The 15,254-nt window shown below is 40.9% G+C and overlaps 1 protein-coding gene across 1 annotated transcript in view; it reads right to left on the bottom strand.

Annotated features, from left to right (window-relative positions):
• The window catches only part of LOC122931527 (autism susceptibility gene 2 protein homolog), a 749,041-nt gene extending 735,845 nt beyond the window's left edge, over positions 1–13,196 (bottom strand). The window contains exon 1 of the mRNA XM_044285595.1: positions 12,921–13,196. Within this exon, the coding sequence (XP_044141530.1) occupies positions 12,921–13,196 (276 nt within the window). The remainder of the gene's footprint in view (positions 1–12,920) is intronic.
• Positions 13,197–15,254: the final 2,058 nt, after the last annotated feature.

Below are 15,254 nucleotides of genomic sequence, written 5' to 3'. Positions count from 1 at the left end.
ATACATGTTGGATAATTGACTGATCACAACAAAATCAATAAGTGCCGACAACTTTTATGTAATTTGTACAGTCGGCTTTATTGTTACTTGTACTATCTAGAATGTGCTTTTTATTTCTCTAGTCACTTTTCAGCTTTTAGAAAAGGGTAAAATGTAAGCATGAAGTAGGCCGAACAACACATGCTTCTAATATAGAAACCAGATCCTTCCAATATATATACAGACGTGGACAAAATTGTTGGTACCCTTTGGTCAATGAAAGAAAAAGTCACAATGGTCACAGAAATAACTTTAATCTGACAAAAGTAATAATAAATTAAAATTCTATAAATGTTAACCAATGAAAGTCAGACATTGTTTTTCAACCATGCTTCAACAGAATTATGTAAAAAAATAAACTCATGAAACAGGCATGGACAAAAATGATGGTACCCCTAGAAAACACAGAACATAATGTGACCAAAGGGACATGTTAATTCAAGGTGTGTCCACTAATTAGCATCACAGGTGTCTACAACCTTGTAATCAGCCATTGGGCCTATATATATGGCTCCAGGTAATCACTGTGTTGTTTGGTGATATGGTGTGTACCACACTCGACATGGACCAGAGGAAGCAAAGGAAAGAGCTGTCTCAAGAGATCAGAAAGAAAATTATAGACAAGCATGTTAAAGGTAAAGGCTATAAGACCATCTCCAAGCAACTAGATGTTCCTGTGAGTACAGTTGCACATATTATTCATAAGTTTAAGATCCATGGGACTGTAGCCAACCTCCCTGGACGTGGCCGCAGGAGGAAAATTGATGACAAATCTAAGAGACGGATAATCCGAATGGTAACAAAAGAGCCTAGAAAGACTTCTAAAGAGATTCAAGGTGAACTTCATGCTCAAGGAACATCAGTGTCAGATCGCACCATCCGTCGTTGTTTGAGCCAAAGTGGACTACATGGGAGACGACCAAGGAGGACACCATTGTTGAAAACGAATCATAAAAAAGCAAGACTGGAATATGCCAAACTACATGTTGACAAGCCACAAAGCTTCTGGGAGAATGTCCTGTGGACAGATGAGACAAAAATCGAAGTTTTTGCCAAGGCACATCAGCTGTATGTTCACAGACGAAAAAATGAAGCATATCAAGAAAAGAACACTGTCCCTACTGTGAAACATGGAGGAGGCTCTGTTATGTTCTGGGGCTGCTTTGCTGCGTCTGGCACAGGGTGTCTTGAATCTGTGCAGGGTACAATGAAATCTCAAGACTATCAAGGAATTCTAGAGAGAAATGTACTAGCCAGTGTCAGAAAGCTTGGTCTCAGTCGCAGGTCATGGGTCTTGCAACAGGACAATGACCCAAAACACACCGCTAAAAACACCCAAGAATGGCTAAGAGGAAAAAATTGGACTATTCTAAAGTGGCCTTCTATGAGCCCTGACCTCAATCCTATTGAGCATCTTTGGAAGGAGCTGAAACATGCAGTCTGGAAAAGGCACCCTTCAAACCGGACACAACTGGAGCAGTTTGCTCATGAGGAGTGGGCCAAAATACCTGCTGAGAGGTGCAGATGTCTCATTGACAGTTACAGGAAGCGTTTGATTGCAGTGATTGCCTCAAAAGGTTGCGCAACAAAATATTAAGTTAGGGGTACCATCATTTTTGTCCATGCCTGTTTCATGAGTTTATTTTTTTACATAATTCTGTTGAAGCATGGTTGAAAAACAATGTCTGACTTTCATTGGTTAACATTTATAGAATTTTAATTTATTATTACTTTTGTCAGATTAAAGTTATTTCTGTGACCATTGTGACTTTTTCTTTCATTGACCAAAGGGTACCAACAATTTTGTCCACGTCTGTATATAAAAAAAAAACTCATTATTTTTCAGGTTAGCAATCCAATGCTTAGGCTTAAAATTCACCATAACAGAGTTAAATGATACATTTCCCTCTCACAATAGAGCAGGAAATCATTATATACAAAGGGTTCTCATTATAGATAAATCTGATCCAGCAAACATTTACAATAATAGGCAGGTTTTATTCAAGTAATACCTTTTGCCTAGAGGTGCTCTATCTTATACTAAACACGTTTCAACTAGTTGTACTAAACTAATACTGTACATCAAATTGAAATGTTCTTTTGCAGTTCTCATTTACTGTATTCTGGCTGTTCAGGTTTAATAAGCCTCGATTTATCGTTTCTATAGCTGTATATTCTAAAACTGGAAGAGGATAGAACACAATATGAAGCGGTATCTTAATGCTCATTGGCCAACTGAACTGAAATGTATGCCTTGCTTTACTAAAGATCTAGGATCACACACGCTGATGTTATTGTCTAGTGAAATGATGCTTTAAAATGATACTTGACAGTATTACATCTCAAAATGATAATAAAGTGTAGGACAAAAATAGGAACACTGCTCAGATCAAAATGTGCTCCATGAAAAAATATAGTATATACCTATATATAGCTATACAATGGTTGGACATTGACTTACAGGACACATTCATTTACATTCCAGCTCTTTGCATGCTTAGGAGTCCAGTAGGAGGTCCTAATACATGACTGACACCTTTTCCTGTACACGTGTGCAGTCAGAGGTAGATGTCAATCCCTGAGTAGGATGTTCAATGCGACAGGTTGCCTTTAAGTCTACAGAACTTTTACTGAAAGCAGGAGATCTAGAATTTTCCAATTAATATACTATGAAATGAAAGGCTATGAACACTTTCAGGATCAATTTTCTTATGATTGCATTTTACTCATTTAAAATTGTTGTTTATTAAAAATTGTTAGCAGTTTGTGTCCAAAACTGTTAAGTTTCAGCCTAGATAAAGAGTATTTTTGTTTTAGTTGAGTCTCGTCATGTTGCTGTTCTAAAGACTGCGTATAGACTTTGGAGATTTATCAAACTGGTGTAAAGTAGAACTGGCTTAGTTACCCATAGCAGCCAATCAAATCCCATTTTTTATTTTCTAAAGGAGCAGTGAAAAATGAAAGCAGGAATCTCATTGGTTGCTATGGGCAACTAAGCCAGTTCTACTTTACACCAGTGTGATAAATCTCCACCTTCTTCACAGCTCATAAACACACAAAAACTGATAGGTTATGGCTTAAATTAGTGTCTATGAGCTGTCAGGAGTTCAGAGATAAAGGCTATACATATCCATCGGAACAGCAACATGATGGGACTTAGCGTAAATTGCACTGAAAGTAACATACTCTGTAGCTAGGCTGAAATGTAACCCTGTCGGATACAAACTGCTGAAAATGTATAATGAAGACCAATTTAAAAAAAAGATTTTTAGCCCAAAATGAGTAAAACACAGTAATAAAATTGCCCTGAAGGAGTTCATAGCCTTTAATCAGCACATAATTTAGATGGATAGATAGATATGAGATAGATAGATAGATAGATAGATAGATAGATAGTTAGTTTAGCCAATTAATGGCCAAGGCTCTTTGCTCCCTTGCCGTTCTTCCACACCACTGAGGCTAGTGACTGGATGTGGCAGCCATGTGAATGAGAAGGGAACATCCTCACTTCTAGTCCAACAGAGACGGGAAACATGGCGCTGGAAGCCACAATGCTGAAACAGTGAGACCTTCAAGAAGCAAATGGAGTCTAATTAATTTGCAATTTTAGTCGGACAACCCCTTTAAGACTGAAGTTCATACACAACTGTACAGGTTTGTCAATTATTCATGTACAATTTGTTTGGATCATAAGGCTGTAGCCAAATCTTAACTGGATACGTATTTTGAATTAGATGACAAAGCAGGAAGAGAAATACTGCACCTCGCTTCCTTTTGATGCTGATTATACACCGGCAGTCGTTACCTACACAGATAATTATTATTGACCTCTAATATAAATGTCAAACAGGTGTTATAACATCTTGTCTGACAATATTCAAACATTCCGGTATTGATGGTCTTCCATTAAGTACATTAAGTAGATTTAGCATGTACCGTAATTAGGATGTTTTCCAGCACCTTTCATGGAGGTTTACACTGCTATCTATGCATCTAAGTGGATGGACAGCAAATCCTTGAATTCTTGATATTGCATACATATTTCTGTAAATTACTGGGTTGATAATACATAGATAATAGCCTATAATTTCCACTTTACTATGATAGTATGATATACTGAGCCATATTTTCAGGTTCCCCCACAGATGCCAGCCAGTTAGAAAGTGCAAAACAGCTAGGGACAATTTCAGGCATAGTATGCCACATAGCCTAACTAATGCGGCACACGACTGCAAGTGACATGCCAGCTCACATGTCACCTGTGTTGTCACAGCCTTACACAATTCAGTGAAGCAAGTACAGAAAATCAGTGTTTCCCTTCATAAAATTAGCGAAAGCAGATATCTGTTGTCAGCAGGGAGACAATTAATGCGGAGTAATGACGGTAATGCAGAGATAAATCCACCCAGACAGACTGGAGCTTTGAGATCCTAACAAATCTATACGTCTCAATCATGGTCATTGATCAAGCGAGGAGAAAAATCCATGGTCATCTTAAAATGTCTGGTGTAATCTATGATTTTTATTTGTAATGTGTAATAGAAACAGAAATGATTATATGATCAATGCAATGTTCCTGCTCTTTATGAAAAGCAATAGTTTAAGCTGTTAAAAAATACATGATTAGCTCAGAGCGCTTCCTTTGGGGTTATTAAAGGGGTTGTCTGCTTTAATTATATTGATGACCTGTCCTCAGGGTAGGTAATGAATATCAGTTAGGTAGGAATTTTCCCGCCAAAAGATGGTTTTCAACATTGGACATATTTGCCAAGGATGGTAACAATACAGTGATTGGCTACTCTGGTATGTTCATCGCTGGGCAGAATTTGGAAGTTGATCGGTCCAGTCAAGATTTTCCCTGCCCCAGTGACAAGTTGTTTATTGGGGACAGGGTTTACCATATGACTGACTCCAGGGGTATAACTTAGAGCCATTCAGGGGTTCAGGTGTCTTACCTCATGTGGTTCAAGCTGGATAGCTTCCCCCCTATATCCTTCCCCCCATCTTATCCCCTCTAATACATTTTTGTTTCCTTTTCTTCTCTCACGGCCTCTGGGATAAAATTATTATTCATATTATTTTTTATTATTATTATAAGTGTTAAGTTTGATAAAGGTTTAAGTGGATTGGATTATTTAATTACAGTTGAAGTTATTTGTGATGATTTAATGGTAAATATCAAATAAATAGCATAAAGAAGAAAGCACCGCTATTATCGTAACTACTGCACCACCGATAGGGCACCACTGTGAAGGTTCGGGATCCAAGTGATTTATGCGCTCCAGTGACCATATAGGCACATGCAGCAGTGCCGGTTGCGTTCTTTTTCCCTCATCGCTGTGAAAAAAATCTAATAAAGTGTGTGGACAATCAATTTTCCACTCAAAAGACAGTATTTGTCTATTATTTCAGGGGTAAATATGTTTGAATAGGTGCATAATATGACTTATAATCACATAACTTTGTAAACACATTTCATTAGTTGCTCATAGTTGCCAACTGTTCCGAATTTGGCGAAACTGTCTCTGATTTTCAGAGACAGTACTGCCAAATTCTGCTGTCCCGGGCAGAAAATGGGGCTAATGTAAACCCCACCCAGTGGGCATTCCCAGGTGGTGCTCAGATGCCCCGATTGTACCAACTAAAAGGTTGAAAAGTATGATTACTGAACCTTGTACTGATTGTAAGTTATAGGTGGCAAAGCCTAAATCTGCATGCACAATTCTGTTTGTTATCAAGATAAGCTTTACCCATTTATTCTACTAGGGCAAGGGTATATCATCCCATGTTGCTTGGACCCCTTCACCCTCTGTAGTAACCAGAGCAGAGAACAAGCTTTACCTAGCCACATATTACTTAGGGAAATTAATTACCACATGGGAGATTTAATAACAAAAGTCATGGATAAGTCACAAATTATGGCTGATGTTATATTTGTACCATAATTTGCGACTTTTAGCGCCTCTTGGCACTTTTCTAAAATGGCGATACTTAGCGTGGAAGATGGGACTTCCGCTGCCTACCAGATCTACTACACCAGAAACTGGTGTAAATTATAGCTTAAGTTTACATCAGCCAATTTCAGGTTCTGGTACATGAAGGGACAGAGGTAAACCTAGAGATAATAGAACGTCTTCCTCAAACCCATCTCCAGCATTACAGTGGGAGTCTCATTATTCAGACACCCCTGATCAAAACCTTTAATATGTTTTTTTTTTCTTTTTAAGGTACCGGGAAAATTGTATTCTCATATATGAAAAATACATTTCAGCATTATAATTAGCAATATATTGATGAATTGTGGGTACTATCTCTCCTTGGGAAGAGACCACCTTTCAAAGAGGCTCCTTTCACATTAGCCTTTTTTGCGGTTCCATCATTGATCTGGAAAAAACGCTTCTGTTACAATAATACAACCGCATGCATCCGTCATGAATGGATCCAGTTGTATTATGTCTTCTATAGCCATGACGGATCCGTCTTGAACACCATTGAAAGTCAATGGGCGACGGATCAGTTTTCTATTGTGCGAGAGAAAACTGATCCGTCGCCATTGACTTACATTGTGTGCAGGACAGATCTGTCTTGCTCCGCACCACATCGCGGACAAAAAATGGCGCTTGCTACCAAATGGAACAGAATCCATTTTGGAGCATTTAGTTTCGTCCAGTTCAGTTTTGTCCCCATTGACAATGAATGGGGACATAACTGAAGCGTTTTCTTCCGCTATTGAGATCCTATGACGGATCTCAATGGCGGAATTGAAAACGCTAATGTGAAAGTAGCCTTAGTCGGCATGAGGAGACTTATAGGCCTTACACGCTCCTCTGTAATTCTGGGAAGAAAGGGATGCAAATGAACTTTTAACAAGTTCGGCCTCTAAAGCCACCAGATGTAAGGCAACTATCCTATAAGTCAATGTTCCACCCTTTAAATAGGCTTTGAGACATGACTCAGATATTAAATAACCCAGCATCTCATCTGCAGACAGCTGTTTCAGGGTGATTGCCTATAATCAGTGCAGAGAAGAGAGTATCGGCTTAACTGGGTGAGAGACCTTACTCAAGATTTGGGGGGTACTATCTCTCCTTGGGGAGAGAGCACCTTTATCGGAGTGAGGAGACTTATAGGACATGCATGTTCCTCTGGAATTCTGGGGTAAAAGGATGCAAATGAGCTCTAAACAAGCTCTGCCTCTAATGCCACCAGGTGTATTGATGTGTCGGTGTAGAGCTAGGAACAAATGTTCATTGGTACCTTTCATTTTTATGGTTGAGGTACATAAATTTAGTGGTGATTATACCTATTCAACCAATGCATTGCTTTTATGAGTGTCATTTTATACAGTAAGATTTGAAGCTTCATTTTACAACATTTCTTCTTTGGCACTATTCTTTTGTCTTCTACCATGGTATGTACCGTGTAAAAAAATCAAATGAATAATCCATACTGTTTGATTAGTATACAGCTATTGCTCAGGAAGTGTAATGAAATGCATTATACATGAATGCGGGCCGTTGGTAGCAGAATTTGGCAATGATAAATCACATAACTGTCAAACATATTTAGAATGCCCACTGGGGGATGAATCTGTTGTTCTTTATCTGACTGTAAAATTATACTTGAATTCCTTGTGAGATTTTTGGTGTCTAGTCATGACACGACACCATAGAACAGTGAATAGTTACAGTAACTGGTGTCATAATATTAAGAATTCCCCTAAAATCACCCCACCCCCACCAATCAGTTGTTTAAATGGGTTTCTGCGCTCCACAACAGGCATCAGAACAGAACAGCTCAATATACTGAGTAGTGGTCAGGAATGGTACTGCAGGGCTGCTTCAATTTAAGTGAATGGGAACAATGATTCAGAACCATGTTACAGTCCCAGAATAAAATTTAAAATGAATAAGGTAAGGGCTAAACGACGGTCTTGGGTACGACAGCTGTCACGCAACCAGGTATCGTGGTGTAGCAGAGAATCCCTAGCAGTGAATGGGGTCCCAGCATGACTTGAAGGTTTGCCGCGACCATGGACCCAGAATCACCAAAAAATCCTGCAGGTTTGCATTTTTTTTTAGATTCTGGGGTCGCGGTGATCGCAAACATGTGAGTCACATTGTGACCCCATTGATTTCTATGGCTACACAGCTACACTGTGATACCTGATCGTGCACATCTGTCACACCCAATATCACCGTGTAGCCCTAGCCTAAAGCATTAAATGTGATCTAACTGCGGAATATACAGGCTTTCTCCAAGGTAAAGAAACCATATATTGTAAAATGAATAAAATTGACAGATAATGATGCCCCCATCACAGAACCAACTTCAGAAAAGTCGTGTTCATAATACTCAATAATTTGTAGGTAATGAAGAAAAAAACATGCCTCATAGGTGACAATGTGTATTTTTATAGGTATTGATTGGACAGTGTAATAAAGTGAAGGGAAATTCAGGTGAAAACATGAGGGAAGACGCGTAAAGAAAGATACTACACTAAATTAAACATAAAAAATTCCACTGAAGATTCTAAATATGTAAAACATGCAAAATGCATTCCGTTCCGTTTGGTTGCTGTCCCATCACGGACAGAATAAGGCTGCAAGCAGCGTTTTTCTGTCCGCGATGTGGTGCGAAGTAAGACGGATCCGTCCTGTCACACAATGTAAGTCGATGGGGACAGATCCATTTTCTCTCACACAATAGACAACAGATCCACCCCCCACTGACTTTCAATGGTGTTCAAGACGGATCCGTCATGGCTATAGAAGACATACTACAACCAGATCCGTTCATGACGGATGCATGCGGTTGTATTATGGTAACAGAAGCGTTTTTGCACATCTATGACGGATCCGCAAAAAACGCTAATATGAAAGTAGCCTAAGTATAGCTTGGCTTTCTGCAGTACACAAGCTCGCCCATGTGCTTATCTTACATATGTCAATAGACCAAGGTATCATGGGAATGAGAATTTACATATGTATATATGTTTTTGGGATGCACTGGGATGATTTGGAGGGGGAGGGGTACAGATAAGTGAATTGATTCTACACAAATCAAATTTGTTACTAATTTCCCAAAGGATTTAAAGTTTTGACAAATCCAAAACTTTTGTGATTTGTCCTGCACGAATAGTTCAAAATGGCGGCATCATTTTATAGATCAGAAGACAGAGAAGAAAGTATCTCTAAAAGGGGATGATTTTTGAACATTTTATTAAAAACAGTGCAGTGTGTTTTTAAACAGGTTGTTTGTTACCACTATGCATTTACCCATAGCCAAATACTGTGTGTCTGTCACTTTGACAACTAGTGCTGCCTTGGCAATATGGAACTTGAAAGAGGTTGGATACAGTGCTAGGAGGCCTCACAGCATTAGACAAACTTTTTAGGGTTATCTTTGATTTGGGTCAAATTGGGCTCGAAATTCTTTTTAGAAATTCACTGATCCCTATTTTCTTGTTATCTATCTATCTATCTATCTATCTATCTATCTATCATCTATCTATTATCTATCTATCTATCCATTAATAAATTACATTTCCACATTAACACTGCAATATTCAAACAAATAAAATATATCATCCATGACAGAATACATTTCAGATGCTATTTTATTGGGTTAAATGGTCTCTTATTATTTAATCTGTGCTTAGTTGAATAGGTTGAATGATCAGACCATTGACATTACGTAAAAACTACATTGCACATCATCACATTATACATTAATTAACATTTCTGTTATTACATGACACTTCATTAACCAATATTATAGACTTCATTGAACTCACAGAACCTTCATAGAATAGTCAAAGCATTAGGTAAAATATAATAGATATTAATAAAAAATGACAAAAGATCCAAGAAGCCAAAAATTGTGAAATATACTAGAGAACACCATGACCGTTCATCCTTCTATGTTACACCAGTGCAAGTGTGAAAATGCATAATTTGCCAACGATTTAGGAAAGATGTATGTTCTGTGTATAGGGAACCTAGCATGACGTTCCTTAGCAGCCATATAGAGTCTTCTAAAGGGGTTATCCATCTTCACAGAACTGATGGCCTATCCAGCCTGTTATATTTTTCAGAGTATTACAGGGTGTCCTATTGTCTAATTTCTGAGTTACTCCAAAGAAGTGTGGTGTCCAATACACCCCTATTGATGCCAACTTCTACGATATCTTGATGCCATGCCAGATGGTTGTTTAACCTGCCCATATCATTTATTCTTCAAAATGGGCCTTAAAGGGGTTGTCCAGGATTTTTTTTTAAATCACTGCAAAACTGTTTACGTTGGGTGACACAAAAAATTGTATGTACTGTTGTTACATAAACTGAATTTAATAAAGAATATTATATATTATATAGAATAAAATGCTCCAAAATCAATACAAAAATGTACTCAAATTTAAAGGGGTTACTATATTATTATTTTTTTTTACAGTTCCACCCTTTCCCCAGGCATGAACTGGCCTGACCTGCTCCCCACTATTCAGTTTCAGCTCCCTGGTTCCCGGGTACTCTGTACTGCCCTTCTGGCCCCCATCTTTTAACATCTACACAGATGGGGTCACTGCTGGGTTACTTGCTTCTTTGAGACAAGTCCCTATTGAGGCCAGTCATTGGCTGCAGCTGCACACATGACCCTGTCCATGCAGATGTTGACAGATGGGGGCAAGTGCAGTGCAGATGGGTGGTGGGTTGGGGAGCTGGAACCAAATGGTGTGGGGGCACATAAGTATGTTTTCTTCACATGTCCTGCTGGCTGGGGTTGGGGGAATTTTAAAAATTTTTTTAGATCAGGGATGCCCAACCTGCGGCCCTCCAGCTGTTGTAAAACTACAACTCCCACCATGCCCTGCTGTAGGCTGATAGCTGTAGACTGTCTGGGCATGCTGGGAGTTGTAGTTTTGCAACAGCTGGAGGGCCACAGGTTGGGCATCCCTGTTCTAGATAATCCCTTTAAATTTTTGTGTGTTGAATACATTATTTAATGATTTTGAACCATTTTTATTTGTATAAAATATGGGATCCTTAATTAAATTCAGTTTGATTACAAGGTTTCTGTCACCCAATGTGACCAGTTTTGACAAATGTTTTACTAGTCACCGCTGGATAAACTATTACACCCAGTGTACACTTTTATATGCTTTGCTTTAAATATTTATATCACAGATGAAACATAGATGTTGAGTGCTCTGGCAACTTTCCCACCTCACACCCTATAGAGCTGCAGTATGAAAAACGCTCATTTCACTTGCAAGCATAGCAATCTGGAATCCATTCCTCAACAAGTGGATGGAGTAAATCACGTCCAGTCCCCTAAACAGATGTTTCTTCTGCTGACAGCTGGTGGACCCAGAAAAGTTTGGTCGAAGGCATAACGCAAAACACATCCAATGTCAATGGAAGACAACCACAACAGTACATGCCTGCCGCCCCTCTGGGACATTTCCTAAGGCAACCTACCATATGTAACACTGCATCTTTTATGGACAAAAAGGACAATTTATTGCCAAGAAAAGACACGTTCAATTGCAAAGTGATTTCATAATTATACTGCAACTTTTGACTGCTGACAGACATTGAGTAGACGACCATAGATGTAACCATCCAATAGTTGTGTGGTGCTAATAAATAATTCATATATGCTTAATCTAGTAGTGAGAATCCACCACCTGTCAATTCAATGAGCCTTACCATACACAATTGATTCACACGGATTTTGTAAAGAATCCCAATCTGATCAAATCCAATGATTTTGGCCCCATCCGCCAACTGACTATTGTTAACCATGGTGATCATTGGTGGTTATAACTATGGCCGTCTTACGCTACATAATCATGGCGAGATCAATCAAAACGCTCATGTCACCCATACACCTGTCAATTGATCTCTCATGAAGATAACCTTGAACAATGAATTTGGGTGGCTGAATGCCACAAGTAGCGCACAAGCCTAGGCAGATGAAATAGTGACATCACCGTGTTCTTCAACTCTGTTACTACAGGATGCTTGCCAATTACTCTAGACATAAAGCAGGTTTCATTGCTGACCATGGCGAAATAATGAAATAAGGCAGGCAGCGACCATCTGTATCCAAACAATGCTAGAGTTTCCACCAGGTTGGCCCACATTCATGATCTGGACGGCAAGAATATGTGTGTATATATATATATATATATATATATATATATATATATAGTATGTGAACACAACTCTGGTTAAAGTGCTGCAGGTGCCCAAGTGTCTCCCATAAAACAAGGCTCTGACAGGGAACAGTAAGATGACTTTTGCACAGACAATAGCAGGACAAGCCTTTAAGATAGAACGTCAGCAGGGAGGATTTGATTTGCTCATTAACCCCTCCAGCAAGGATGAGAGCTCAGTGTAGCAGCCTGGGCAGCAGAATGATAAATGCATGGATCTGGGTCCGAATGTCATCAAGCAGAATCCTGTCCTACTAAACAATACCCCGCCAACTCCACCACTCCCAGATCATTGTCATCAAATCCACAGCCATCAATAAACTGAGCATTCAATTGGGATAGGAATTCGTGCAGTTAACCAGTTAATGGCATGCAGCTATGATAGATCCACCCCATCCATTATACACAGACAGTTCATTCCCATTTTGACTGTGGGCATTAACCCCATTCTTGCTGGTGGGATGTAAGTGTGAGCTGATGACAGCCCTGGCCATCCCTCCATCATCATCATCATTATCATCTGAAAGCATGCAGTGAAAGGATTAAAATGCAATCTGCAGTGACAAGAGTCCAGCCTCCTCACCCCCCTCCTCCCTACACTCCAAAACACTAGGACCTTAAATGAACCCCCATACAGCAATGCACACACACCCTTGTGCCTTACCTCTAGAGCTTCCAAAGTCACAAAGCTGCTCATTGCAAATCCATCAATGATGTCTTCTTCAGCCGAGGAGGACTCTTTCCTCTTTCTCCTAGGGGGCTTTGGTCTGGACAAGGAAGAAGCAGCCGGGTTCCTATTGTCTTCTCTCTCAGATCCAGAGGAAGAAAGCAAAGAGCCGGTCCTGGAAAGCCCTAATCCTCCTTTGGACCTGACTTCCCTATCCCTTTGGGATTTGGATCTCCTCTTCTTGCGATAGCCATTGCACCGTGGGCCATCCATGGCACCCACAGTAGTGGCAGCAGCACAGGCAGCAGAAGCAGCAGCAGCAGAGACACCAGCAACCACCCCTCTTCCCTCTCCCCTTCCCCACCTCCTCCCCTCCTGGTAGAGAATAAATAATAAAATAAAACCCAACACGGTCTGCAAAAGAAGAAAATCAGAAAGGAAAAAGCAAAAAAGAAGAATCAAGGATGAAGACCTGGGAAGCACATTGCTCCATTCCTGGTGCAGGCAGCAATGTGCAGCTAGACAGTGTGATTCCACCACACACACACATACACAACCCAGAAATTCCTATAATGCTGCCAGGGAAAGTAATGGCTGATCACAGCCTAGAAATCTGGAGAGGAGAAGGCTTTGATCAGGAGTGGAGGTTAAATCATTCCCCTTCCCTTAACAAAATCCTGGAGCTTTCCACCTGATGTATTCCCTGCAAACATTTAACTCTTTGTTACTGTTGCTTGTTCTTCCAGAACTCCATGATATATCCCTTGGATCATCTCCTCCTGTTCAGTGAGGAACTTCCAGTGCAGAAGATGACCCCCTCCTCTCGTCCTCCTCTTCTTCTGCTCGGTTCTCGTCTTCTGCTCTCCTCCTCAGTGACAGATGCATCCAGACTAGGCAGACAGAGGAGGGGCAGGAGACTGGGTGGGAGACAAGGAGAAGAAGTGCAGGGATAAGAGAAGCAGTCTCCTCTTCTTCTTCCTCCTCCACATACACAATGGTAAAAGTGACAGCTGAGGCTGTGCCCGGTGCTTGGGATGTGCCACCTCCTGAGCCTTCTTCTCCTGCTCCAAGGGAGGTGAGGGCGATGCTCTGTGTCTTCTCTCCCAGGCCAGAGAGGAGGGGGCTCAGCAGCACTCAGCCCTTCCTCCAGCTCCAGTCTCCTGCACTCCCTGGTAAGCTGCATCCACAACTTTTCCTAACATGACATGATCAGCACACACATGACAAGGGGACAAGTTCCAGGGAGGAGGAGCAGTGTGATCCCTCATCCCAGCTCCAGAGAATCAGGCATGGGGCTCCTGTGAGGACAGGTCCAACAACCAGTGGCATCTGCCCACCACACAATCCAGGATTTAGAGAAGAGCTGTGTTCATCGGGTACCTGCAAAACATACCAGAACTGAAGTTGATTAAATTAACCCATGCCAAATAACAGGCATAGATGTAGCAGTGTTGAATATACCATTTAAAGGGGTATTCCGATCACAGACAATGGGGGCATATCGCTAGGATATGCCCCCATTGTCTGATAGGTGTCACCTCTAGGACCTTCACCTACAACGAGAATGGAGCAGGGAGAGCTGTGGCTGGAGCACCCCAGATTTCCCAGGGTCCTTCCATCACCAAGCACTGCTCCCCGCTGCTCCCATAGAAGTGAATGGGAGCACACCGCGCACGCATGGCCCCTGCTCCCATTCATTTCTATGGGGCAGACGGAAATAGCCGAGCCAGCGATCGGACATTTCCCCACTCCGTTCTCATTGTAGGTGAGGGTCCCAGAGGTGGGACCCACACCTATCAGACAATAGGGCATATCCTAGCGATATGCCTCCATTGTCTGTGATGGGAATACCCCTTTAACTCTGAATATGTATCTTAACAGTCTGTGGAATGAAATTGTAACATTACCTCACCCTGAACACCTTCCATGCACTTACTTATTTAATGGGGTTTTCCAAGAGTTTTTACTGATGACCTATCCTCTGGATAGATCATCAGTATCTGATCAATGGGCATCTCATACCCGGGACCCCCACCGATCAGCTGTTTGAGAAGGCAGCAGCGCTCGCAGCTCGCCAAGCACAGTGCCATATATTGTATAGCGGCTGTGCTTGGTATCACAGCTCAGCCCCATTCACTTTAAAGGGGCTGAGCTGGTCAAGACCTCAGCGCTACTACAAACATCAATGCCTTCTCAGGGAGAGCATTTGCAGGGAATTTGGGCAGCACCATGGATCAGTGGTTAGCACTGGTGCCTTGCAGCCCTGGGGTCCTAGGTTTGAATCCGACCAAGGACAACATCTGCATGGAGTTTGTATGTTCTCCCTGTGTT

The sequence above is a fragment of the Bufo gargarizans genome, chromosome 3 (genome assembly GCF_014858855.1).
Source record: "Bufo gargarizans isolate SCDJY-AF-19 chromosome 3, ASM1485885v1, whole genome shotgun sequence".
In the NCBI taxonomy this organism is placed as follows: Eukaryota; Metazoa; Chordata; class Amphibia; order Anura; family Bufonidae; genus Bufo; species Bufo gargarizans.
The sequence above is the reverse complement of the archived record's forward strand: the minus strand, read 5'-3'. Positions and strand labels throughout refer to the sequence as shown.